The 27,242-nt window shown below is 34.0% G+C and overlaps 5 protein-coding genes across 8 annotated transcripts; 3 read left to right on the top strand and 2 right to left on the bottom strand.

The window, feature by feature from the left end:
• Positions 1 to 609: 609 nt before the first annotated feature.
• LOC100120572 (TBC1 domain family member 5 homolog A-like) lies at positions 610 to 2,565 on the bottom strand. 2 transcript variants are annotated; one of them, XM_031928670.2, is made up of 7 exons: positions 2,394 to 2,565; positions 2,146 to 2,301; positions 2,003 to 2,050; positions 1,768 to 1,917; positions 1,497 to 1,686; positions 1,357 to 1,418; positions 610 to 1,127 (listed from the first exon to the last, which is right to left on the bottom strand). In XM_031928670.2, exons 1-7 carry the CDS (start codon positions 2,431 to 2,433, stop codon positions 1,072 to 1,074), a joined length of 702 nt encoding a protein of 233 aa, XP_031784530.1. In that variant the 5' UTR covers positions 2,434 to 2,565; the 3' UTR covers positions 610 to 1,071. The 2 variants fall into 2 exon arrangements, with proteins under 2 accessions (XP_031784530.1, XP_016840826.1); XM_016985337.3 differs by having other exon boundaries at positions 1,497 to 1,596; positions 2,394 to 2,556.
• A 197-nt stretch (positions 2,566 to 2,762) lies between these two features.
• On the bottom strand, positions 2,763 to 4,981 carry LOC100678380 (zinc finger protein 12-like). Its single transcript, XM_031928968.1, has 7 exons — positions 4,832 to 4,981; positions 4,684 to 4,746; positions 4,320 to 4,568; positions 3,865 to 4,239; positions 3,454 to 3,777; positions 3,035 to 3,304; positions 2,763 to 2,951 (listed from the first exon to the last, which is right to left on the bottom strand). Exons 1-7 carry the CDS (start codon positions 4,872 to 4,874, stop codon positions 2,845 to 2,847), a joined length of 1,431 nt encoding a protein of 476 aa, XP_031784828.1. The 5' UTR covers positions 4,875 to 4,981; the 3' UTR covers positions 2,763 to 2,844.
• Positions 4,982 to 7,362: 2,381 nt separating this feature from the next.
• On the top strand, positions 7,363 to 10,004 carry LOC100680501. Of its 2 annotated transcripts, none has more exons than XR_004227421.1 (6): positions 7,363 to 7,922; positions 7,999 to 8,151; positions 8,271 to 8,390; positions 8,560 to 8,729; positions 8,809 to 8,967; positions 9,137 to 9,278. XR_004227421.1 is itself a non-coding variant. In XM_003424634.2 (6 exons), the coding sequence occupies exons 1-6, from the start codon at positions 7,826 to 7,828 to the stop codon at positions 9,661 to 9,663; spliced, it is 1,218 nt and encodes a 405-aa protein (XP_003424682.1). In that variant the 5' UTR covers positions 7,363 to 7,825; the 3' UTR covers positions 9,664 to 10,004. The 2 variants fall into 2 exon arrangements, 1 of the variants encoding a protein (XP_003424682.1); XM_003424634.2 differs by having other exon boundaries at positions 8,560 to 8,721; positions 9,137 to 10,004.
• A 2,646-nt stretch (positions 10,005 to 12,650) lies between these two features.
• On the top strand, positions 12,651 to 16,514 carry LOC100680530 (zinc finger protein 711-like). 2 transcript variants are annotated; one of them, XM_008219187.3, is made up of 10 exons: positions 12,651 to 12,836; positions 13,071 to 13,166; positions 13,263 to 13,310; positions 13,381 to 13,494; positions 13,570 to 13,677; positions 13,760 to 13,867; positions 13,945 to 14,055; positions 14,130 to 14,339; positions 14,426 to 15,028; positions 15,143 to 16,514. In XM_008219187.3, exons 1-10 carry the CDS (start codon positions 12,818 to 12,820, stop codon positions 15,661 to 15,663), a joined length of 1,938 nt encoding a protein of 645 aa, XP_008217409.1. In that variant the 5' UTR covers positions 12,651 to 12,817; the 3' UTR covers positions 15,664 to 16,514. The 2 variants fall into 2 exon arrangements, with proteins under 2 accessions (XP_008217409.1, XP_003424683.1); XM_003424635.4 differs by lacking the exon at positions 13,263 to 13,310.
• Positions 16,515 to 16,601: 87 nt separating this feature from the next.
• Positions 16,602 to 20,953, top strand: LOC100677810 (zinc finger protein 142-like). Its single transcript, XM_003424636.5, has 8 exons — positions 16,602 to 16,740; positions 16,802 to 17,017; positions 17,129 to 17,581; positions 17,657 to 17,722; positions 17,825 to 18,850; positions 18,923 to 18,988; positions 19,082 to 19,138; positions 19,225 to 20,953. The coding sequence occupies exons 1-8, from the start codon at positions 16,722 to 16,724 to the stop codon at positions 19,518 to 19,520; spliced, it is 2,199 nt and encodes a 732-aa protein (XP_003424684.1). The 5' UTR covers positions 16,602 to 16,721; the 3' UTR covers positions 19,521 to 20,953.
• Positions 20,954 to 27,242: the final 6,289 nt, after the last annotated feature.

The raw sequence follows: 27,242 nt of genomic DNA, 5'->3' as shown, positions 1-27,242 counted from the left end.
GTATTTGTTGTTAACCATATGTATTATAAACAATAAATAAATATACTTTTATTAAATTTCAAATCTTACAATGTAGTTAAGATGATAAGCACTATACTCACGAGCATGAAGCAAAATCATGTGTTATCTGTAGAGTGTAGAATATACAAACTGATGTATTTCATTGATTCCACGAATAGGCGTGGATGTTGGTTTATTCGAATTCTTATGATTATACGTTACTCTCGACATCATAATATACTAATCGCTAATATTTTGAACTATCGAAAAGACTTTGTTGTTGAATTGCAATGTATACATATCGTTTCTCTTCACAAAGATTATGGATTATACGTTTCATATAAAAAGCCTATCCTGATTTCTGCCAAACAAATAACTTGTGGTTATATATCTTTGTTATACACCTCGAGTATTATGTTGCTTTAAGCATGATAGTTTGAAATAAAATTTTTTGATCAGCCGGTCTTTCTGAGAATATACTGCAGTCTTAATTGCACAGTCAAATAAAAGAATGTATACGTGTATATACATGCGCATACGTTATAATAGGCTATACCGCATAATACTTTTGCAGCTTTTGTTTGAATACATAGATTTATGTGCACTTAATTATTTTCTAATTCTTTATTTTTACTCACGTTGAAATAAGTCAAATACATTAGTCTTAGTTTTCGCAGTTAACAATTTAAAAATATAACAGATATAAAATATTAATCATATTTTATATAGCACAAAAGCCAACGATATATACACAACGATCGAAGGTTCAACTTAAAAAATAAATATAGATCAAATGCTCGGTCGAATTTGATCAGTCATACTAAAGCAAAGGGTGACTATGACCTTTGGCGGTCCGCGTCTTATATGGCGATTTATATAGACATTTTATATTATGTACGATAAAGCTAGTGCACTGCAAATATTTGTACTTTCTATTGGCATTGCATCTGTATTTTGAATAAAGTCTCGAAAATCTATAGTTTTTATACTGTTTTTTGTATATTGGACAAGAAAGTTTTCGCTCGGTTTTGCAAATCGGACAATCCCACGATTCTTCTGATAGATGATATTTCAGGGACTTCTCGTACAGCGATTGGCATAGGAGATGGTGATGAGTTTATTAATGTCTACAAAAGCGTAATGACCAAAAATTAGTAAACTCATTCAAGAAATGGCAGTGTGTATCAATTATTTTAGCATAAGGATCTATACCAGATAAAAATTGAAATAAAAATAGCAAAATGGAAATAAATTAGCAATTATGAGCTCGAAGTATTATAAAAAAACATAAACAAAAAAAAGAAGTCTGGTTTTGATAATTGTCTGCATTGATGATGATAAGCAGAATGTGCTTACCTTTTTGATCGATAGCTTTCGCTTCGATATTTTTATTGGGAATCTTATCTTGTGACCACGGCCTACACGAAAGTAAAAGTAAGAAATTATTGGATTAACGATTTCTTATAATAATATTAATTAATTTTTTCAAAAAGTACCGAAATCTATTCCAAGGTTGCCGCTTCGCGAATCGCTCACCCGCCTTACTTTGGACTTGTGAATCATTGTAATAATTTTCTTTGTTTGAATCAAATTCATCTGTGGAGAAAACAGTCGGTGAAATAGGATGCCTTACAATAGTAGGAAGACTAGTCGCTTTAGTATTATTATAGCCGTTGTATTGCTTCTCTAATATATAAAGCATAAACTCCGATAAAAATCACTTCATATTTATATCAGAATATATAATAGAACGTAGTAAATATTTACCACTATCATACTGATCTGTAAAATTATTGTTATTTGATATCATCAAATCATCTTTCGGGGACGAAGTCAACGCGTGATTAGGATCCGCTATATTCGCATCATTATTAACCTGGTTCTCGCCGTAGCCAAAACATTCGTCACTTTGAGAATCTACAATTGCAGAAAATTTATATTTTTTGACGATAAATGTACATACATAACCAAAGAAAACGTAAATTGGACTATAATTTCTTACCCAAGGTCTCGTTTAAATTTACAGCATTTTCTTCGCCATCAAGTGTATCTTAAAGCAAACAACCGTATAACTTACTGTATTATGATTCCATTTTTTAATAATTAATTGCATCGCAAACTATCAATTTTATTTAATTTTCTTACTTTTATCGCACGATTCGTTTTGTACGATTAACGAGTCAGAGGCACTAGTGCAATATTCTGAATTTCTTGTATTCGCTTCAGTAAAATGATCATTCATGAGATCATGATCACAGTTACTTTCCTTTAACCACTCAATTATTGCGCTGGCAATGTTTACTGTGAATAATTTACAGGTTTGGTTTACAGAATAATTTAGAGAACGTATTTCGGCGTCTAATTCGCATCAGATTTTACGTCGAAAAACTTACATAGCTCTAACTCGGAAAGAAAGACGTATTCCTCATCCATGATGGTTAAGCGGCGGCTATTTAACTACTTTCTTAATATTAAATATAGAATTTCTTGATTACGTCGGATCTGTCAGCATTGACATGCGAGATCGAACTGGAGACGTATGTCATTTATACTAGAGCGATAAGTCAACAACAAGCTGAATCCATCATGTTAGTTCGACCATCGGATGCTCAGATATCGCTGCGATCCGCAATTTCCGCAGTAACGATCTTACGTTTTTAAATAGGAAAACGTAATTTTTTGAGTTAGAAATTATAGTATTTTCTAAGTGGATAAAGTATATTTCACTTTTTCATTCAATAAAAATAACAAACATATAATGATTTAGCGGTTAAAAATTTTTATTTTACGATAAATAAATAAATACAGTAAAAAATTAAGTCATCAAGACAATTAAAAAACGTTTTAAGGTTCTACGTATGTATTCAAACGTGAACCTTGATTGTGTACGATGTCTGTGTGATAACCTGCGTCACTTTCCTTGGGCATTGAAACATCTCCAGACGGTCGACCTGAAACACAAAATCACGTGCTGTTACGATCTATCATTGATAATGTTATTTTGAAAAAATGAAATAGAAGTATAAAAACTCACTCTGTTTGCAATCGTCTTTGTGCATCTTATAATTTTTCACCCGGGCGAACTCTTTGCCGCACTGGGCGCACGCACAGGCATCATCTACAAAATGCAGTTTTTCATGATGTTTAAGAGCCTTCAGTGTCGGAAGGTCAAGGTCACATTTTCCGCAGACGTAAACTAAATCCGCCCGACAGCTCTCGCACTGAATCGGGCTATTGCGATAGGTCATCTTAAAAATAACGCAGCTTCGGCAACAAACTTTCACCAAGGGTCGCATCGTCGTCTCTATGAAATAAAATGGTTATTTAGTATACAGATATATATATATATATATATATATATATATATATATATATATATATATATATATATATATATATATATATATTTATTTATGTTGGATGATTACATATATAAGTTCGAAAATAACTTACTCTTTTGGTTACTTCTTTTGTCCAACTTCTTCTTCTGTGTACGCTTTTGGCTACCGTCTTGTCGCTGCAAAGTTCCTAGCTTGGAAGTTTGCTGTTCGTGAAGTTGAGCATCCGAGTCCACCGCTAATTGCATCTTATATCCGCAATAACTCCCCTTTAAATGCTCAATAATGGACTCGTAAGTCTCGTGTAGACATTTGCACGTGTTGCACTGCAGCAGGCAACTAACTTTACATTCATCGCAGTCTACTGCGTCGACCGATGTTTCATCGATGATGGATTCGCGGCACTCCACGCAGAAGTGCGCATAAAAACGTTCATGTCCTGATACGAATAAAAAGACATTTGTAAAATTAAGACACTCGAGAGAAAGACAATGAGTTATTAAAAAATGTATGCACATAAACTTACCATATTCCCTCACGCTTTTCCTTAATATCTCCGATGAGTTGGCAAAATAATTGAGCATATCTAATGCTTCCTCTGAATGCGTGTTGTTCTCCAACTGAAGACTTGTAAAACAATCACTTGCACAGTCTTGAAGGTGTCTTCTTAGTTCATCGATCCGTTCAAATGTCGTTTCGCACAACTCACACATGTATTTTGGCTGCTTGATGATGCTGGCACAAGAATTGATGTGCCGGATCGCCCAAAAACGGTGAAAAAACTTCTCTCGGCACGTTAAACATTGCAAAGCTAACTCGCCCTGGCATTTTTCGTATTTGGCATTGTCAAGACCACAATGCGAGCAAGAAATCGTCATAAGCCCAGTCAAGTCTGCAGTAACTAAAAAAAATAGAATTATTATAACGATGTGATTACAAAATTTATGAAAACTTTAATTATCTTGTACACAAAATACTTACTGTATTGTTCATAAATAGTTGGCAGATTTTCTTTATCGAATCGGCAGTCATCTTGTCTGCAAACGCTGTGGGTAACTTCAACGAGCTTTTCAGCGACAGCAGACATAATGCTAATGCAATCGCTAAATCGAATCTTGGCGTTATCCAAGATTTGCTCTTCACATACGTAGTATTGCAGATCATTGAGAAATTCAGGTTCTTGCATTTCTTGTTGTGAAAAATTGTATTGTTCATGAGCAGCCTTGCCCACTGTAAAAAAGTGTTACAATATATCATTACTATAGTTTCATAGATTATTGTTAAGCATAATATGACAAGCTAATAATCAATCATGAATATAAAATAAAGTCGTGCAAAAACGTACCTTCGTTGAGATTTTCATCGAGATCCGTGTAACGAGCTTCTGCATCAATCATTCTCGTCCTACCTACAAAACGACGAACAAATATAATTAATAAATATCGTGCATATGTGTACTCACGTCTCAACATTTCTTTTTCTAATATACGAACCAGTGTCAGAAGATGCGTAAAATTCCGCACGTGGAGATTCCATTTCACGAAAGGAAAACTTGACTGTGATGCACTACATATTCAAACTAACGCAGGCACTATAGGATATGACTGACTAGCCAAGTCGTTGCTTCTAGAATGAAAACTTCGAACTGTCTGCTTAAGAAATTTTGCTCTGTATATATAGCGGCGTTCTCCCTCTCCGCAAAAATACACCTTCCCCGAGCTGTGCGTCCGAAATCCGCCTCTAGAAAGCCTATAATACCTGTACCTATGAATGTAGGCTTCGGCCTGCCCCGACTCTATACGGCGCGTCGCATGTATATTGGGGACTAGAAAATTTTATTCCCGCAAATTCACTTTATTCCGCATTTAGAGGAAATAAAGTAAATAATCTACGACTTAAGTCCCTTGTTGCACAATGTACTATTAAGGGGGTCCGAAACCCAGGTTTTACCAACAGTACGAGTGCTCAGTAGAAAATTACTCGAAACTAAAGCAATGCAATGAATTATGAAAAATCATGATTTAGTTGCCCTTCTTTTTATAAATATCTATGTCTGTGACAAGTTTCAAATAAAAATAATAACGTAATAATAAATGGCATTTGAACGAAAATTGGCACAGTGATAGATGTTTATAAAAGAGGAAGGGCAACTAACTCTTGGTTTATCATAATTCATTGTATTTATTTAGTTTATAAAGTCATTTTTTTTATGCACTTGTTCAGTCGACTCGGTCGGTAAAAATTGGGTTTGGAACCCCCTTGAATCGTGAATGTTTTTACAGCGGAGCTGGATAATTCTAACATTAGAAGCATTTGATGGAGAATAACGTAAAAACCTTAAATTTCGCACTTGAATCAAGGCATCGCGGTGCAGTTCGCTGTGCCAACAAGTTTGCCGGCTGAGATTTTCTAAACAAACTCAATATATAAAACAAGTCCTATAGAAAAGTCAAGTAGAAATATCGTACACCAACTAGCGCGTCACGCATTCCGATAAAATATTTGTCACCGTAAAACGTCGAGTTTTAAGAATATCTACAACGTTTACATTCGTGCGCGAAACGCGGTTTCACAGGCTCGTTAATTTCCATGCTCGAAACACTATAGATCTTTTGACGTTGCACGAAGCATATAATATGACGTGTAACATGCCATTGCTTTCGCACACGCTACACAAAAACCGAGCCTGGTAAAAAAGCGCGTTTTAGCGCACGTCATGTTAAAAAATATATGGTTCGATATACAAGTGCGCAAGGTAAGCGATTCTCGTACGGTTTCAAATGCAGACAATACACCCGTGCGTGGATCGCTTATTTGGTGTATGTGTATCGAACCATGTTTTTTGCCACTCTGTGTGAGAAATTCGATTTCTATTAGCTACGTAGCATGCGCAAACGCCTGATTTTTATACTAGTGTGCAAAACTCTGAATTTTGCGCACAGCGTATGCAAAACTCTAAATTTGGCACACGCTTATCTGTTAAGGACGTAGTATACTATTTTAACATGACGTGCGCGACAAACGCGGTTTTTTAAGCGGCTTGTTTTTCGTGTAGCGTGTGCGAAATATCGTTTCCATAGCAACGATATGTTATTTTATGCTACATGCTTGACGCAACATTAAAACATCTATAGTGATTCGCGCACGGAAAACGAGTCTGAGAAACCGCATTTCGCGCACGGAGTGTTGAAAACGATTTTGGACTGATGCGTACCGCGGTCGTGCCTAAAAACGCGCAAGCGTTTCTTAATCTCTGGATGGAAAATTTGACCTAGAAATTTATGACGTAATCCGAGGAACTGCAGTTTATAGACGTATTCACCCCCTATAGAGGGATTAATACGATAAAGGTATATAGAAAGATGGATAGAGAGCGCAATAAATGAGGATCCACGCAAAAATTTCCCGACCTACACGTACCCTCTCTCTCTCTCTCTCTCTCTCTCTCTCTCTCTCTCTCTCTCTCTCTCTCTCTCTCTCTCTCTCTCTCTCTGTCTCGCTCCCCTCCACTCTTTGTCTTTTTCTAATGCATTGCAGTCACTTGCTCAAATCTGAATAAAAAGAAAACCTTTTGAGCCGCGAGAAACTGAAGATATGAACTATACTGAGTAAATAAGCATCATGTGAGTTTAAAAACAATGTGAATTGTTCGCAATTCAATTGCGAAATACGTAAATAATTGCGTTATTGCCAAATTCTCGATAATTATTGAGTAATTCATCATTTTATTACTTGAGAGAATTCCAACGAGCACGCGCGCCATCTATGGTCTGCGGTTAGAAACGAACAATTTTCTTCTGCTAAAGCAATCATTCACTAGTGTAAATGTCACAAATAATTGTATAAAAAAGCCTTAATACACTTAAAGTCTGATTTTCTGACGTATAATTTTAATAAAAATAATTATTCTATAATTTGATTGAGCATTTATAATCATTTGAACATTCGCTATTTCTCATCTATTCAACATAATCGAGTGTAGTACTGATTGTAATTTGTAAGTATAACTATGTAACTGTACAGGTAGCAGAGGTGGTCCACCAATTTAATTCTCTCTCGCATTTGTGTTTCTGTCCTCATCGCGACAAGTAGACTCGTTGTCTCGATTCTACGCTATACAGCTCTTATTCGAAATTAATTATTGTTTCACTAAAGTGTTTGTGTAGATGTTGAGTTATTTTTTTGTAAAATATATCAGCTTTCAATACGTTTAAATATTTGAAGGTAGAATAACACAGTCGAATATACGGTTGTTTGTATATTTCTACCGTTGTTCAGTTTGAAAGCAAAAACGTTGACGCCAAATTTTGTCAACAATACTGATTCAAACATCTATTTCAATTATCAGCATAATTCGTGTCTTACAATTGTAAAATCTTCAAAGTACATTTATATCGATCAACAGATTATAAAATTTGTTTAGCTTTAGTTAGTCAAAATAAGAACTACGTCAGCGTTATCACGAGTCCTTTTTAAATAATAGCAATATGCATAACGCAGCTAATACTAACATATCAACTTCTAATACCTGGAAAGATGATTTTACATTTAATAAAGTAAATTTTACAGCGCTAACTAATTGTGGTAAATATTTACGTTCTAATCTATATACTACGAAATTATATTTGATTCTTAAGAATATTTTTTCTTTATATGTTAGAAACTCTTTACAACGAATATATCGATGATGTTAAAAGTGAGACGACTCTTTCCTATACCAATCTGACGGGTTATGATAAAGCAATTTCTTTCTTGACGGCTACTTCCGTTTCCAACAAACATAATTTCGGGGTAGAAACCTTAAACGATATGGGTAAGTAGTAGTGCAATTTATAATGATAATATAATATTCCGTTTCCGTGTTTCAAATAATCTTACGATTATTATACGAATAACATATATTAATCTGAATTGAATTATATCTAATTTTAGTGGATGTATACGGCAGAAGCACTGACGCTGGCCTAAATTATTTTACAATTAATGATGAAGCTACACTGCTTTATGGCAATGATACATTAAACTTGATGGAGCAAACTCTAAGTAGCGTCGGTAAGTTGCATATAGAATTAACAAGCTGTAGCTAGAAGTTGACTATTTTTGGACTAAAAAATTGAGGTCGCAACTCGGGGTTCAGTCCCATAAGCGTTTTTAAAAAGTTGTCTATTATCAAGTCGCACTTAAACTATATCTATCATATGTATTTTATGCAACTATACAGATACTCAAAATAGTGACGGATGGATTAACATTCATACGAACCCGGATAATAACCATTTACACTACATGACGGATTCTATTAATTATGTCTTAATGGCTTTGCCCAGCTCTAAAGAGAATTTTATAGCAAATAAAGATAATTTTACTGTGCAAAATGACAGTGGTAAATGCGTACGTTTTATATACCTTATTCAATAAAAATCAATATTATATTTATCATCAATATTGTGAAATATTTTTCTCATTTTAGAGATTCGAGACAACGCGGGCTCTACTATAACCCAAGCGAATTTTCTCCCTACCATTGTAACGTATCCTATCATTGCACCGACTATTTTATCGACAGATCAATCTGATTCAAACGAAGAAAATCATTGTACTGGTGTAGCGCAAACTCGAAGTAACGCTAGTGAGTGATTCATGATTCTGCAGTACTGAGAATTTTTTTTATCAATGCATTTGAAAAATTTAATGATCATACGCAAACTGCTACTTTATTTTCATTCACCTTTTTTTTATTTCAGTTTTTATACTGACATTCCTTAAATGAGTTTAGTAATTTTTGATCATTCTTTCAGACATTAATGAACTTATCAGCATGTACTGTAACAATTGCGACTTGAACTATCCTTGGAATATCAGCTATCGGAAGAATTCGAATTGTCCGATTTGCGAAACGAAGCGAATACTTCGATGCGCCAAATGTAAAAGACAGTACGGGCGTTACCAAAATTTGAAGAATCACTTGATACAAAAATGCCTTCCCAAGATGTTGCACGAATGTTCGCAGTCTGCCTACACGGAGAGTTCACTTAGCCTTATAGTGCGCGAAAAAAAAACGAGTTTGCCAAAACGCCGTTGTCAGAATTCCAAGAGTCAGCTTATACTTCAGTGTTCAGCTTGCTATCAAGTATTTAAACATAAATACAGTCTAAAAAATCATGTAGAGCACTCTTGCCCAAAACGGCTATGCAAGCAATTCTTGTGTCCAGATTGTGGAATCGTATTTAAAAGTAAAAAATATTTGACGAAACATAAAAAGATTAGCTGCAAGAGAAAGTTGATCCAAGTAAGACGTGATCATATATATTGCAAATTATGGTAATACTCTGAGTGATAAGGGCTGCCATAGATTATTGCCTTCAACTGATCAAGTTCATCCGAGATCTGAATCTATATTTATTTAAGTGAAAGCTTCGATCGATATCTTATTGTTGTATATAGACCTGTCTTTGTAAACTAATATTACGTGATTGCTATTCTGTATACACAATATTTTTAAACGAATGACGCAAAGGAAGAAAAAATAAAATTATAAAATAAGTGCTAAGCAATTTACTCAACATTTGTGATAATTATAGTTTTTTTCCTCTTTTTAAAATGTACACGAACTGCTATATGAACAATTAAGACGATTGCTAATAAAGTTAAAGTATTATAATAAAATGTCTAATGTATTTAGTAACTTTCCAGGTGAACAAGATTTCGTTTGCTGTTTTTTTTTTAAATATTATGCTTTTGATATTAAAAACTAAGGCTGAAACTGCTTAAGACATTGAGGCAAAAACTCATGCTTGTTCCCCTCTCCGAAGACTTGAAAAATAAAATATTACGCGTAGTATAACACGCACAACAACTTCCGCTATTTTAGCCTTCTATCCAGATAAAAACATATTAGTTGGTAATATATGCGCGTGAAATAGTTCAAACGAGTATTATTCGTAGCCACGCGGGGACACCTGTATTGGGAAATACGAACTCACGTTGTAGTGAATATCTATATAAGTATAAGTTGTATTGTATTTCCCGATACGATTGATACTTGAAGAATATTGACGTGTTGATATTTAAATACACGTTTATATTGAATTTCAGTAACTTTGCCGTCAAACGCCGATTGGGTCTTCGAAACTTAGAACTGCTATTGCGTAAAAAGGATATACTTAACAGGCTTTACGGAGATTTTTGAAGATTAAAACACTATTTTTGCAAAACTTTTAACATTCATTGTGATTTGTGCACGAACATCAAGAGTCAAAGTATCTTCGATTTGAGGTATATCTCAAAAGGTATAAATGCATTATTTTATAAGCAATCAAAATTCGCAAGCAATCACGGCTATATAAGCAGTAATGCCGTATCCAAAATCAAACTTCATCAAAAGTTGTCTCGCGGCTTTTTTTGGGCCTATTCTAATGCACCGATTCAGGCTTATTTTGCTAATGCGATAGTTTGAGTATATAAGATTATTATACATATAAATATCGGATTGATGTTACAATCGAATCATCAGCAACGGTATTATAAGTGGGATTGAACAGCTGCATTTTACATAGGTCTCGTGCTATTTGGTTATCCTATATAGTGTAAATATTGTCAACAGATTAAGATCGACTAGATACTTAGTCTATTGCCGTTCTCCTTCTCGAACAATTATGTAATGTATAGATATCGCGAGTTTCTCACCTTTGTATTATTGAGTTTTTCAACAATTCGAATCGAAAATTAGTTCAAAATTGTACAAAGACATAACACGTATATACATAATATCAATCGGCATACACGACAATGTTTGGCGCTTTTTCTGCGCAGGTATGCATTGCTACCACGACGCCATGACTAATAACACTCGTAAATCTCAAAAGAGACTGTTTTCACCTTTGCGCATCGCGACATGCTATGCGTTTTGTGATATAGCCGATTTCCCAGCCGATCGAAGAAGAATCTACGAGTCAGGCCCAAGAACTATTTTACAATGGAGCGAATTATGCAACGGCCGCGTACCCGACCCAACGAAACGTCAGTGTGTACGTAAGTGCCATAGCGATTCGCTACTCGAAAATAAAAAAAATAGACCTGTAAAATCGTCGAGGTAGCTAAAACGGTCCCGCGTCAAATCCGAGATAAAATCGGAATTGATTTCGGAAGCGGATAACGATTTTAATTACTTGCTCATCCAAACTGCGAAAAGAGCGAGACGCTATTCTAATAGATTGTAAGTAACGCGACGTCGTGTAGATGAGTTGGATGCAAGCAAAAAAAAGCAGAACAGAAATAATCATATCGATTAAATGCAATTTAATTCGATACGAAAGAACTACTTAAAATGTATGTGTTGCGTCAGAAATAGTTAATACTGTAAATAACAAATTGAATATAACAAATTTTAGTTTATTTTCTTTTATTGTGGATTATTTATATGTCTCATGCGCTCAATAGAACAATGTGTACGTGATTTATGATAAATTATAAAAAAAACTTGTACAAAGATATAATATTTGTGAAATTCTTAAATGAGTCATGATGAATTTTAGATTATATTGCCCATATATGTATGCTTCTTTTCTAATGTTATGAAAACATTCAATTAACAATCCGAATGTGTAGATTTGAGCAATAATTAAGGTGGAACTCAACAGCTAAATTGGTTTTGTTTTCAACACTTAAATCTTTATTTGATTTCATACAATTGTATGTAATTATCGTTATATCCATTTACTATATTTCCCCTGCGCCTCGATCGAAATTGATGTATTCTCGGATTTCAAGCTTTGTATAGTTGCTGTCGAATCTGGCGATCTTTTCATTTATACTAAATGTACTTCATATATGATAATAACACATAATATGCAATAAAATGCCTCAATTTATTTTCTTTAAAAAAGCCTCAATAATAACCGACAGACTATTTCATGTACTTTTAGAATTCTTGTTTGATTTTATAAATATCATTTATCTTTTTCATATTTAACATAATGTTGCTTATACATGGATCAATTTTCTGATAATAATAATACACGCTTACAAAAAAAATTTAATTTTTGTTAATTCACTTGTTTTACATTGTGCTGCGTGTTCGAATTTTCGAATCCAGTATTTCTTGCTGGTGATTTTTGTTAGATCATATATCCACTATCTTTTAACCCCAAACCATTATGTTAAAATAATTACAAGAGAAGATCAATTCTCATTATATACACAAAGTTTATAAAAGAAAATCGGTTCATTAACTAAGTTTCAAAATTTTAAAAATCCAGTTCATGCGCACACGCAACCGCGTACACGTGTCTTTCTTAGAAGTCTGTAATACCTTTGAGTGCGAGCTATATTCAATACCGCTGCCACAAATCGTATAAGTGCTATACCTTTCTCCACGATTAATAACCTAGCAAATTATTCGGTTGCTTAAATTTGAGTTTTACGTGTATCATTGAAGTACTTATTGCGCGAAAAGTGCTCTACGAAGTGCATTGAATACAATGGCAGAATTGCTAGCAGGTAATTGTTTTATTTTCAATGATAAAATCATGTAGTTAAATTTTAAGGAACGTTATATGTAAAATATTGATTATGCTATTCTTGCAATACATCGTGTGTTTATTAATTGATTACTTGAATCAAAATCAGTTAAAACAGAAAAATAACTCTTTAATGTTTCGTCTGTTCAAAAATCAAAACCTGCAATTTTAGCTATTTAGAAATTCAGCTACGACATATTCGTTTCATATTTAGGTAAACAGAAGCCAGAAGAAGACAACAACAACTGTATTGCTAGCAATAAGGATCGCGATGCTGCTGCAACAAGAGTCAAGCCAGTAATGAAATTCGGTATGTGCACTATAATACTGTTAAATAAAATGTAAAATGTAAGCGTAAAATTTCAACTTTGTATCACAATTTTATTTTATTTTCGCCAAACCGCAGACATCTTAACTGACAGGCAATTACGAATTCCAAATTTATATAAAACAGGTATATTACATTGTATTTCACATGCTTTCTCTTTAATAATCTAATTCAAATAAAATATTGATATGTCCAGGCAATTCCGGAGTAACCAGTGCTTCGTACTCTGAGAATGAAAATAATTATAATCTTTCTCTGAATGAATGCGATTGCTGGCCAGAGATGACACCTGTTATTCTCAATGGCTCAGGTAATGAACATCAGATCTTAGAACAATTGACCTTTTTCCTTCGTTTCAATTAAACGATGCGTGACATTATTTCAGATAAAATCACGACGGGCCTACCTTCAGCAGCCGAGGAACGGATAATCCAAGCGCAAAATCGCATTGCCAAATACAAAAACTCAAACTCTGATGCAACGATAAGTGCAGGTATGATGTAACAACCGATAAAGACAGCTGTGATATCAAATCTATAGCAGATAATTTGAAAAGGCCTTAATTTCTGTTTTAGAAAAGAATATTCACGCGACAGGCGTTCAAGAAACCAAAGCTATTATGGATCCTCACGAGACCAGTAGCTGGATGGAAGATTTTGAATTGAAACTTTCTGACGAATCTCGTAAGTCTTTCCTCAATTTTCTTTTTATTCTTTGCCATTTGATGGGATTCACGCATTATGACGACTCATTGTTTCAGATGATGAAATTGAAAACGACGAAAACCACGACTCGAATAACGTTAATGGAAAAGATAATTCTAGGAAGAGCTTACCGAGAAAATCGCCGATAATACGTAACTTCTACAAAGGTATACGTTAGTGATCAAACTTAATTAAAAAAGAATCCTTCATAGGAAATCGTTTCAAAATGTTAACATTCTAGGTGCCGAAGATCCTGACGTTGTCATGAAAGAGATCGTCGATCAAAATATCAAGGAGAACGTTGAGTCGACGCCTAAAACTAAAAATGGAAAAAAGAAGAATCCAAAAAGACTCCCGAAAAACCAGACGACTTTGATGCAGTACATGTCACCTGCCAGCTCCAAGAACACACCTAGTGAAGTACGAAAACCGCAGGTGGAACCAAAAAAAGGTACATAAATCGTTCTTTTTTTTTATCTCGCCAAACTCTACAAGACGAATCAAAGGTATAAAACTATACTTCAATTTTTTTTTCAGAAGTCGCGATCTCAACGACAGCCATCAAGCTACCCGACGGAATGAAAAATATATTCAATGCAAAAGTCGTCCTGGAAAGGCTTCCATCGTCCTTGCTACCAGCTGTGCCATCAAACTTGAAACGCAAAACCAGCACCAGAATACCCAAAGTAGAAATCGCGCCACAGTCAAGCAAAACCACAAGGAAAGATCCATCCTCGAAATTCAAGGGATACTGTTCCAAGTGCAAAACAAGCGTCGACAGCTTCTCAATTCGAAGCGACTTGAAGTGCTCGAAGTGCAACAAAATTCTGATCTTCCTGTGCGTCACTTGCGACAGCCAGTTCGAAAGCTATCACACCTTGACGAATCATCGAAAGACCAAGTGCAGCGTCGACAAGCAGTTGAAGTGCGAATTTTGCGATTACAAAACGCCGTTTAATTCCAACCTGAAGCTTCACGTCGATCGTAGACACTCGAACAAGGAAAACGTGGTTGAAAAGTTGAAGTGCTCAAAGTGTAAGACGGAGTTCAAACGGGAGATGACTCTGAAGAAACACCTGGTTGACTGTAAGGCTGATAGTAAGACGAGCCAAGCTGCTGCTCGTGGCAATAAAGTGGAAAGTAAGTTTTCGGTTGGCGTTACTAACAGCAAACGTTTCAATCGAGCTAACAAAAAGTAATGATAAATTCAAGTATCGATGATTTGTGCAATCGCACGTCGCTATAAATTTTCAGCCGACTCGAACTTGATCGAACGAAAGTGTCCGAAGTGCCGCAAAACCATCAGGGTTACTCACTCGGAGAATTGTCCCCGTTGCACAAATCCGATCGAGTTTACCTGTCTGAAATGTCAGGACGTCTTCTCGAAGCACAGCTGCATAGTGCATCATCTGAAGAGCGGCTGCGACGAGTTGTTCCAAGAACGACAATTTCACTGTCCCCACTGCATCAGGCTTCCAAAAGATAGTAAGAAGTGCCTGTTTTGCCCTTACAAGGCCAACGCGATTTTCAACCTGATCGAACATCTGAAGTTGTATCACACCATGACGTCGTCGGCTGATGCTGTCGATGGAAAAATTCAACGACACGTGTGTACAGTGTGCGGAAAAGAGTTTGCCGATAGGTCGAGTCTCAGGGGGCACAAGAAACTCTGTAGTGTTGAAAACGTGCCCATGATGAAGTGTCAAGTTTGTGATTTCAAGACGAAATTCGCGTACAATATCAAGAGGCACATGGCTACGGTTCACTCGAATTGAGACTACTAATATATAATCGAGCTTGTCATACTGTATAATGTAGGTTACTCAAGAATTAGTTTTAATATAAGCGATCTGTTTTAAAACTCGCCTTTTTCACTCGAGAACTATATGTAAGTGAGAAAATTGAAAAAATTGCGTTATATTTTTACTCACCTCTCAATATTTTAGTCTAAACGAAATTACTTTTATAAACTTCATTTCATTGGTGCGGGCATGAGTTTAATGTGCAATTATTTATATGATTAATTTATTAACGCGTCGTTTACTTGTACGTAGTATATACTACTTTTGAATAATGCTATTAAGGTCAATCGTGCAATAGCTATAACAAATTATGTAATTACTTTCACATAACGGAACATGAATTTTAAATTTTCCGCGCACTTACCGACAGAGTGTAAAATAATGTTACCATCTGATATAGTTAAATATATATACAATGTATGCGCGCGGGATTACACGCGTTACCCGGAGCTGCCCGGAGTTAGGTTATAGAGTCTATACTCTCCATAATTAACAATAATTGTGATGACCGGCAAAGAAAAGTTTGAAAACAGGTGGTTATCAACCGCCAGTCGCCATTGATTATCAAATGGCGCGTGTTGTTGTATTGTGTTTGTTTGGTAAAAATCCGCGTTTGTGTATGCTAAGTTATAATAATATGTGAACAATCAACAATCTCGTATTAGAATCATATGTGCACCTTAGAGTTTCGGAATAGTAGAAGAATAGGGAGGGATAAGTCTTGTCAAATTTGTGGTGTTTTGTTTTGTTCGATGCGGTAAATAAGTAATGTAGAATATTTTTAATGTGAATAAAGTAATTGACTGATTGATTGGTTAGGATGATATTCTAGTTTTGATCTTTAATTTTTGAGTGTAATTGACTTGAGATACCAACAATGTTGTTGTTATTATGATAGTACATCATTTTCCATACAAGTGATATACCTATATTGTTAGAAATACAAATCTGCAGTAGCAAACAAGATTAAAAGCAACTTTAGCTGTATAAGTATATATTACCAAATAAAATAAAGAAAGTACACCAACAAGATGTTGATGATGAAAAATGGTAAGTTTACAGTTCCTAAGTGTAAAACGATAGAGTATAAAGATATAATATCTCATTCTAGCAAATGTTACTGATGCAATCATAGATGTGAAGAAACTGATTGCTCAGCTGTCAAGTGCAACTGTCGTTGTACAAAAGCTGCCATCCATAAAAGGACACCTACGTTTAGTCTCATCAGGACATGCCGACAAGGAAAATGAGAGTAATAATCAATGCAATGATAATGATGATAATTATGATGATGATGAATTCTTTTTCAAAGAACCAGGAAAAAAAAGTAAGTCGATTTTTTAAATTCAAATGAATGGAGAACTGATTGTTAATGCATTACATTTTGGTTGTTAGTCAATTGTAAAACAATTCACTTAAACAAATATTTATGTTATAGGAGCTTCAAAAATCAGCAAACCTTTTTGTTCTTCATGTAATGCTACAGTTGAGAATCACAGAATTAGAGACAAGTATTGTAGGCAATGTGGAACTTTATTGCTTTTCAAGTGCATGACATGTAGAACACAGTATACAAGCTACCGTGGAATGCAGATTCATTTAAAGACAAAATGTGACGAGACCACGTTGTACATTCAATGCTCTAGCTGTGATTATGCAACTAATTCTAGAATTGCATTAACTAAACATAAAAAATATGTGCATCAAAATATACAGAGAGTATATCTGGAAGAATTTTATCAAGGTCAAAATAGTAATAGGTGTGAAATTTGTGGAAAAATGTTCAAATACCGCTGTAACTTAACGAATCATTTAAAAGCCTGTAAAACTAGAGAATCTGGATATTTACCTAATAATACTTTGAAATCAAGTGAAAATAAACTGATACCTAGTAAGTCTTTAGTATAATTAATCTCTAAATATTTTAAATTTATTTCAATTTAATCTTTCTTAATTTTCTTCACAGATAAATTAAAAACTAAAGTGAATGCTAATTCAGTTGGATATTCTGTCAAATATAAAGTACAATCAAGTAAGTATTGGAGTAGAAAGTCACAGCACTTAAAAATAATTGATGATAAATTCGTGAGCTACTATATTAAAACTAATTATATAAACAATTTATAACTTTCAGAGACATCAAGTGTGATTAAATATCTCTGTCTTACATGCAACAAAACAAAAAAAGGCGTACCAGCGCATTACTCACCAAGGTGTAATTGGTGTGAATCGCTGTTGATTTTAAGTTGCAAAAAATGCAGCAAACAATACCAAAGTTGGGAATCTATGAAATATCACCTAGAAAGTAAATGCAGTCCTGGAGCTGTATACCAGTGCTGTAATTGCAGCTACAAAAGCACAGTTAAATATTTAATGAAAAGACACATCAAGAATAGGCACATATCTAAAAAACCAAAACCTTTACTAGAATGTTCCAAATGTGGTAAAAAAAGTAAAAATTCTGATAGTCTTTCCAGGCATTTCAAATTTTGTGGGGTGAAACCAAATTTATTCTGTAAACTTTGTTCTTACAAAACCAAGTACACTCAAAATTTGAAAAAACACTTGATGAATCATTCTGAAGTTGACAAGAATAATTACAGTGATTTCATTTCAAATAACTTACGTACTGCAGAAAATACTCAAAAACCAAGGGAAGAAGTTTCTGACACAGAGAACAAAAAGCCAGATTCTGTTAATGGTAAACACACCCCACCCACGTTTCTTTCTTCCAACTTAATTCCAATAGATATGTTGGAAGCTTGCTGTCCACTATGCAATCAGGAAATTAAAATAAGCGAGAATATAGATAAGAAATGTTCAAATTGCGAAGCGACCATTTACTTCAAGTGCAAGAAATGCAATAAACCGATTAGTAACTACTATAACGCTAAAAGTCACCTACGGTCTTGTTTAAGAATTAATTTAATTCCATGCAAGTACTGTAAGAAAAAAATAGACGATTGTGGTCAGTTCAAGAGACACTTTAAGTACTGTGAATCAAAAGCCCTCTATGGGTGCCGATACTGCGGCTTCCGCGGCAAGAGTAAGTCAGATATTAACGCTCATAAAAAGCGTTGTAAACGTATCAAATCTACCGGAAAAACGGAAACAGTCAAGCCGATTGTTCCTGTTCAGGAAGCTGAGAGTAATGTCAAAGGTATAAAAAATTTTTTGATTAGATATTTTGATATTGGTCATGTTTTATTCTCCTCTTATTTCTTCATTGCAGATGAAATAATTGCGTCAAAGGAGGAAACTATCAAGACTATTCAAGAAGCTCAAGACAATGGCAATGGTATACACTTGTATATTTTAATTTATGATTATTTTTTCTCAATCGCACCAAAAAATCCACTTGTTAACATTTTTCTTTGTTGCAATTTTTAAGGCGTTCTCTTCAGTGTGAATGGTATCGATATAATTGAAAAAAGAATCACAGAAAACAGTACGTTATTCTTTTTAATGGGTCTTTTAAATTTATAAAAACCGATTTCATTGGACTTCAAATACATAACTTATATTACTTTTCAGTTCCGAAGATTACCGAAATGGCTACCAGATACTGTCCAAAGTGTAAAAGAACGTACGAAGGCAGCAACTGCGTGAAAAGTTTTTGTGGTCATTGTAACAAAATCGAGTTGCATCATAAATGCCAGAAATGTGAGAAGGCGTACAAGCACACGGTGAGCTTGTTTTATCATTTGCAGAGCCAGTGTTTCCCGACGACCGAATTTACTTGCACTCTCTGCAACTACTCGAACTATGTTAAGTCAGAAATAATGAAACATGCCAAGCACAATAAACATGCATCACTAGGACTATTTTGAGAAGAAGTAGTACTAATTAAATAATTTTATGTAAATAGAGTGTATGCCTTACATGATGTCTAAGTTTAATTGAATTTGCATTTTAGAAAGATGAGACATGTTCCGTAAGTACAAATGTAAAATTAAAGATTATGTTGATATTTTTATATTGAAAATATCTATTAAAATGGTTTTTATAAATAAACGATACAGTATACACATAAAGCAAAAATATTTTTTGACAATAAATATATAATTTTGAATAATATCCATCAAACAAATCATTTTTTATAAATTTTAATCATAGTTTAAAATGTAATCCCGTCATTATATCGAAATAATTGAAATACCGACAAAGCATATTTTCCTGACAGTTTTCCGACTCTATGCTCACAGACGATATAAATAAATTTAAATTACTTGTTGAATAAAACGAAGCGATTTATACTGATTTAAGAAATGGATAAATATTTAATTTCACGTAAGCTATGAAAAAAACCATACGTGTTATATTGTTTTTAAAATACAATTATGAAACGGTTAGTTTATAATATATACAAAACAATTCCATGGATTACGATAACAAGGGTTTTACAGAATTTTAAACGATATGTACCAGGTAGTTAAACTTCCTGGAAAGCAAAAGGTTTTCATATTCTTATCCAAACCTCGTCTTACCGAATCAGAGTATGATACGTTATTCTGACAGTTTGCAAACGCCGAACTCAGGGACTACATATAAGCAAATTTTGCTAGTATCGAGACAATTTAATGTTAATGAAGTAATTTGCACTAATTCCGAAAATAAATAAATATCGTTTCACAACAAATAAAGGAAATGGAAAATTTTTCGATAAAAACAGGAAAGTGTTATCAAAATAATCGCAATTAAACAATATATTTCAGTGTTAAAAATATAATCTTTTTCTACAGAAATTTTTGACGAATTTGATGATGCTAATAGTGAAAATAAGGCAGATGGTATGATTCCGCAGTACATTGTATTTTCAATACCTATATTCTGTAATTTTTAACGTCTTTGAATCCTGCAGAAATACTATTGAAACCGACAACTGAAATCAAAACAGAAGTTTTAAGTGATAAAGAAACTACAGTAAAGAAAAATATTGATTTACTTTTTGTCCATACGATCTGAAGATAGAGAAAGGTCAACGTAATTGTATCGTTCTATTTAAGCATATTTATTTAATCATATTTATTTAAACAATAAATGTAAAAAGAAAAAGAAACAGTTTAAATCCTGCAGAAGTTTTGCCCAGCCCATCTATTCCACAAGAATATCATTACAAAGCTGAACTGGACATAGGTTGTGACGAGGAAGATGATGCATTAGGCACTTCAGAGAACAAAGAAGGTCAAAGCAATGTGCATCAAAAGATTAATTATACTGTTGAGCATCAAGACGATATTGATATCAATGCAGTTGAAGCAAAGAAAAATAATGGTAATTTACTTCTTAATGTGACTTCTTTATAGACATTTTTATAAATTTACCTATCATATACGCCACCTTTTTTTAAATTTGCAGATAGTTCCTTACAACCGAAAGATGAAGCTAAAGATCAAGATGAACAAAAAGAAAAAGTGTTCAAACAAAAACGGCGAACGATAAGGATGTAGAGAGTGAAGATAGCAGTACCAAAAGTGGCCGAAGCATTAAGAAAACTCCGAAAAATGCGGATACAAGCAGTAAGTTTATCACTTAACATAATTTCCAAAAGGCAAACTTTTCACAATCTCTTTAATTGCTAATGAAACGTGAATACATCTCAGTCAGTATGATATAATTTTTTTTTCTTTTAGCAACATTAAATGTTATCATCAAGCACTATTGCGAAAAGTGCGACAAATCTTTCAAAATCGCAAAAGGCAAGAATTACTTACAGCAAAAATGTCCCAAATGCAATAAAAATATGCCTTTCCGCTGTCCCAAATGTTTAAAACTCTATGACAAGTACAGTAGTATCGTCTACCACATACGCAGCAAATGTTCTCCAGACGAGACCCCCAACTGTCCCCATTGTCCCTACACCACTCCTATCAAGAATATATATATATATATATATATATATATATATATATACTAGTGGGGCTCCGCCCCCCTGCTCGCTTCGCTCGCCAACCCCCTATTGTAGTTTCTGTGTGATTTTATCTTCAAAATTTTATTTTCATGAACTGATAATTATGTTCTGGATGGTTGAAAATGATCGATCTTATTGTATAAGAAAACCTGTTACTGGAAGTAAAAGTATTGTTTAACATTGAACTTCTACTATTAATGGCATTTAAAATAGTTTTAGCTAGTTTTTGAAGTTTTCTGACGCTTGAAATTCATTATTTGAATTTATATATATATTTTTTTTTAAATTAATTTTAATTTTTTTTAATGTTCTTAATGTTTAAATCTTTGTGCCGCAAAAGGCATCTATAAAATGATAGACTTTTCGAGTTGCGCGCCATTGGGAGACGTGAGGTGATCCTGAAAATTAAATTATTTGGAAAACTGTCTCTTTATTCTGTCTCTCTAGTTCTGTCTGACTACTCATATTACCTGAAAATTCATCGAGGTCTTTGATCTCGCTTATCTTGTCCATTTTGTTGTTTATTCAATCAGTGAATCATCTATAATGATTATACTTTCTGATGGTTCTTTGAGTTCTTTGAACTCAATTATTCCCTAACTTATTTACACGTTATTAATAATTAACTTTAATCTTATAACTTAAATAAAATTAGAGATCTTCAATATCTGGTTCTCTTGGAACTGATACTTCTTACCTTAACCTAAACCTTAATTCTATTTAATATTATCCAATTTAAATCTATTTAATCATAATATGTTATAAATTTGTATTTAATTGGACTGTTAATGCGGCCTTATTTTACTACGCAATAGCGTTGTGAAAGTATAACGGTCTCAAGCCCGATAACGCAGAGAGCAGTCATGTTATTTGGTGGGGGGGTGGTGGGGGGCCAGGCGGGGTGGGGGGGGTGTTTTTTTGAGATTTTCGAAAATAACAGAAAAATGAAAGAATTTTACGTGTTTTGGTGGGGGGGCCAAGGTGGGGGGGTGGTGGGGGGGGGGGGGGTAGTGGGGGGTGGTGGAGGGGTGGTGGGGGGGAGTCTTGCCAAAATGACTATATAATATAGGAAGATATATATACATATATATACACACACACACACACACACATATATCAGATATAAGTTACTGGTGTACATTCAGTGCGAAGCAGAGACTTTTTGCTTCGAGCATTTTCTGTTGACCCGACAGCAGCGGCTCATTCTCCGAAGTACATACATTATCAATAAAACGTGAGCCTTAGGCGTATCATTAAATTACCTACTCGCATAAAATGCAACGCATATACTGAGCGCATTCAAACACCTCTGCTGCAAGTGCAAACAGTTCAGCCCAGTGCATTTCTTATGATACTTGTTTATTTATTTAAGAGGGTTAGTGTATTTTAGTGCGTGAAATTGTGCTAGTTCCAGTATTAATCGTAATGGTCAATTTATTTACCGATGTAGGAATAGGTAAAGGAAGAGTTATCAAACTTATATACAGATATGCTTTTTATGCAATAATCAATTAGTATGTGAACACATATTATGTTTGACGAATAATATGGCAAATAATATTAATGAGGCGTCGAAAACTTTGCATTCCAGGTGAGAATTGCGATGCACGGATGCAATGAGATAATGAATCGAAAGCACAGAAATCAATGGAAAGAAAATTAAACACAAGCAAACGTCATTACTTGATTATTTCAGCCGACGTAACGATACCGCTGAGCATATTGAAATTGAATCTGGTATTTTTTAATAGTATATTGTGTACCAAGGGCGTAAAGTGGGCTTTTTTAGGCCGAGTGTGGATTTTGCAGTACGAGTCAAGGCGAGTTAGCTCGAGCCGAAGGCGAGGGCGTTTACGAGCCGCAGACGAGTACCGCACACTCGGCCTAAAAAAGCCCACTTTATGCCCTTGGTACACAATATACTATAAGAGTATAAGTATTTAGAAGTACAGCCTGTTGAAAATAATGACGTCATAAAAGGTTCCAATTTGTAGCGTCAAATGACGTCATAAAATGACGTTATTATTTTCAACAGGGTCGGAAATGATGGTTAATGTTCAGAAACTAATAAATCAGTTAACTAGTGCAAGAGTGATTCTGAAACGACTACCAGACTCCTTTCTAAACAAGAACCGAGAAGAGAATAATAAATCCAACAAATGTGGTCAAAGTATATATAATAAACTAATCATTATACAATTTATCAGTGATAGTATAATACTGTAAAACGCATCTAAGTTAATCATATCTATTTTAGTGAAAATAAAGCGATACTGTTCGAAGTGCAAAGTGATTGTCAAAATAACCGGGAAAAGCTACGGCAAAAAATGCAACCAATGCGAGTCGTATCTTCTTTTCGAGTGCGCCAAATGTGGCGCGCGATACTCGTCTCTTTCCAGAATACAGTATCATCTGAAAACCAAATGCTTCTGCCGTACTAGCTATACATTCTCCGAATGTGAGTACTCAAGCCCGATAAAAGAACACCACGATCGTCATGTGAAATTTGTCCATGCGGTCAAGATGAACAGGAAAAAGAAGGGGTATTCAGGTGTCTGAACTGTAAAGGGAATCCCTATATAAAAAAGTCATGACCGGATGAAGTGAAGCCAAGAATGCGTCAATATGATTGGCTCATGTAGTGCGCATGCGTCAAAAGTATCGTTAGAATTTTTTGATTTGTTTTAGACTTGTCCCTATATAAAAAAGTCATGACCGGATGAAGTGAAGCCAAGAATGCGTCAATATGATTGGCTCATGTAGTGCGCATGCGTCAAAAGTATCGTTAGAATTTTTTGATTTGTTTTAGACTTGTGAAGTTAGCGCCCGGAATAAATAAATATTATTATTTATTAACTTACCTTACGGAAAACGATTCCTCCTCACTTGCGGAAATAATCTTCACTCAAATTTTCACTTGCGGATTTTCCGTTTTTCAATAAATGTAAAAAGAAAATCGTCGATTCAGGCGCGGCGCTAAAACTATACTTGATGCTATTACATCGAAAAACAACATTTTGACATAAATTTTTTATTGAATTCGATTCCTCCTCATTTGCGGATTACGTAGGAATCATTATTATATGGATTATTAATTAAAATAATTTAAAAAATCATATCATAAATTTTACTCGGGAACCTGGTTTATTTTTAGTGACTTTTGTTCCGTCCGTTCCGATATTCCAATAATATCCCTAAACGTGCCTACAGGCGCTGTGGCGATAAAAGTAATGTAGAATATTACGGAAAATCGGTGTAATCTGGCCTGAATATAAGTGCATAAATCGTTTCCTCCTCACATGCGGATTATCGTCCAATAGTTGAAAGATGCCATTGAGCTGCATTATTATTGAAAAATATCGCCTAAACATCACCAGCCACATAGGCCGATGGGTTATGTAGCATCAGCTGATTATTGTTTTCGTCGTGTAGCTTTGGCTCTGCAGTAATGACTGGACGTTCTGGATCATCTCTGTTTCTCATCACGGTTTGCTGAATATTTAACATCAGATAAGTATTACTCTATCAACATTTTTACAATCTGTGTAAAATCATTCCGGGTACTTTGTGTTTTTCTATTTTTTTTTTCCAGGATTTTAACGCTGGAAACACAGTTTCGGAAGGACGCTTTAAGGTTAGAAAATAAACATTTTACTCAAAATCATGTCTTCTTTTACTATTTAATTTATTTATACATTTTCAGATTACCAATTGTACTCTTATCAACTGTGTTTTTGCAAGAAGAATAATTAACTAACTTTTAACGTAGTACGCAACTTTTTTTCATATAACATGTTATCAAATTTCTACGTACATCACAATAGCTATTTTTAATGTGTGTATACTTTTTTTTTTTAGGTATTGAGTTGTTTTTGCCAGATCATCTTTCAAATACCAATTATTCTTAACAGATCTACAATAAGTCGTATAATGTACTAAAGTGCTAAATTTTGATGCACTATAAGCTATTACGCCAACTAACATAAAATTTTTTTTGTGTATCATTAGTTTTTCAGGCATGTTTAATATATTAAAGGTTTGACTTTCAGAAAAATTTTGCATATCAATAAAAATATACTTTGATAAATGTGTATCTAAAGTATATTCCTGTATGTAACAATCAAGTTTGTTCAGATTTAGTATTTCTGATATTGTTTTTGGTTGCAATAGCACATAAAAAACATCTGTTGTGCATTCATTAAAAAATTGCTGAATTAGATGACCAATAGATTTTTTGTAATACAAAATACCATGTTTTACATCAAAATATTTGAAACATAAATCAAATCGTTTTTTATAAAATACTTTTTGTTTTCCAGTTAATAAGTATTCTATCATCACTGCTCCAAAACATGATTTATTTTGGCAAGTATCATTAACAATAGTTTCATAAGAAGCGTAACTTCCATATGCTGAAATGCATAGTTCCATTATACTGTCAAATAAGCAGGAACTTGTATACGCGTATACAATTTTGTTATGTTCAATAGGTCTTCGCAAAATACCATTCACAATAATATCTTTAGATGATTTTATTTTAGATTGACTATATTGAATTTGAATGTCGGAGCATGGTTCTAAATATTTTCCTCTTTTCTTCGTAACGTTACTTTGAGTTATAGAGTTGTCAAGATCAGTACATCCTGCAAGCTTGGAACTATTCAAAGACAAAGATTTTCTAATGGTTGGAGACATTAATTTTTCATTTACAAGGTACGCTTTTCCAAGTTTCATTGAACCATCAAGAAAAACGCAATACATTGCTATAAATAAATGACCTGAAATAGGTCTACGTATATTTGTTATATGTCTCATATCGCTGAATAATGATTCTGAACGACCTGATGAAGCTACGGTAATCTTAGAGCTGTAAGACTCTGTCAATATGTTTGTCCACGTGGGATACTCAGAACATAAATCTTTGAAATTCTTAACCAGATCAGGACAATAAAAATCATTTTTATTGGTTTCAGCAATATACTTCATCGCGCTTAATCTTAAGTTCTCTATTTCAGTTTCAATGCTGTTAAGATCATCTTCCTCCGACAATTCATCGTCATTTAATTTCTTTTCATTACAGAAATCACAGGTACATGACTCTTCGCAATACTTACATTCATGAGTTTTTATAACACTAAACAAATATGAAGAACTTCGAGCCACTTCACATGAATCACCTCCAATTCCAGGACTTAAGCAGACAATGAAAACTAGTTTTACTACTTTTATAAAATCTTGATAAGATGTTGACGTACTTAGATATGAAATAATTCTCAAGTAAAAATCTTTAATGTTCGGTGAGTATTTATCAAAACATTTTGGCAAATCATCTCTTAGTCCTAAAAATTTGTTATGGCATGCTAACAAATATTCTTTGTATGAACAATTATTGAAGGCTAGGCATACAGCATTTTGAAGAGCACTCGATCGATCTGTTACTAGTTGCTGAGGTTTTGAGGCACCGGATTCAAGCCATAAGCTCAAGCAATCTTTTAAAAAAATTGCTGCATGATATTCAGATAAAAATTGAAAAACTGGATAAATTTTTCCACCAATTGATGCACTTATAATATATAAAAATATATGTGACGAAACTTCACTTCCAATCCTTATTTTTTTCACAAAACGTCCAGATGCGTCA

This window comes from Nasonia vitripennis, chromosome 4 (genome assembly GCF_009193385.2).
Source record: "Nasonia vitripennis strain AsymCx chromosome 4, Nvit_psr_1.1, whole genome shotgun sequence".
NCBI classification, from domain to species: domain Eukaryota; kingdom Metazoa; phylum Arthropoda; class Insecta; order Hymenoptera; family Pteromalidae; genus Nasonia; species Nasonia vitripennis.
This window is presented reverse-complemented; position numbering and strand designations above follow the sequence as displayed.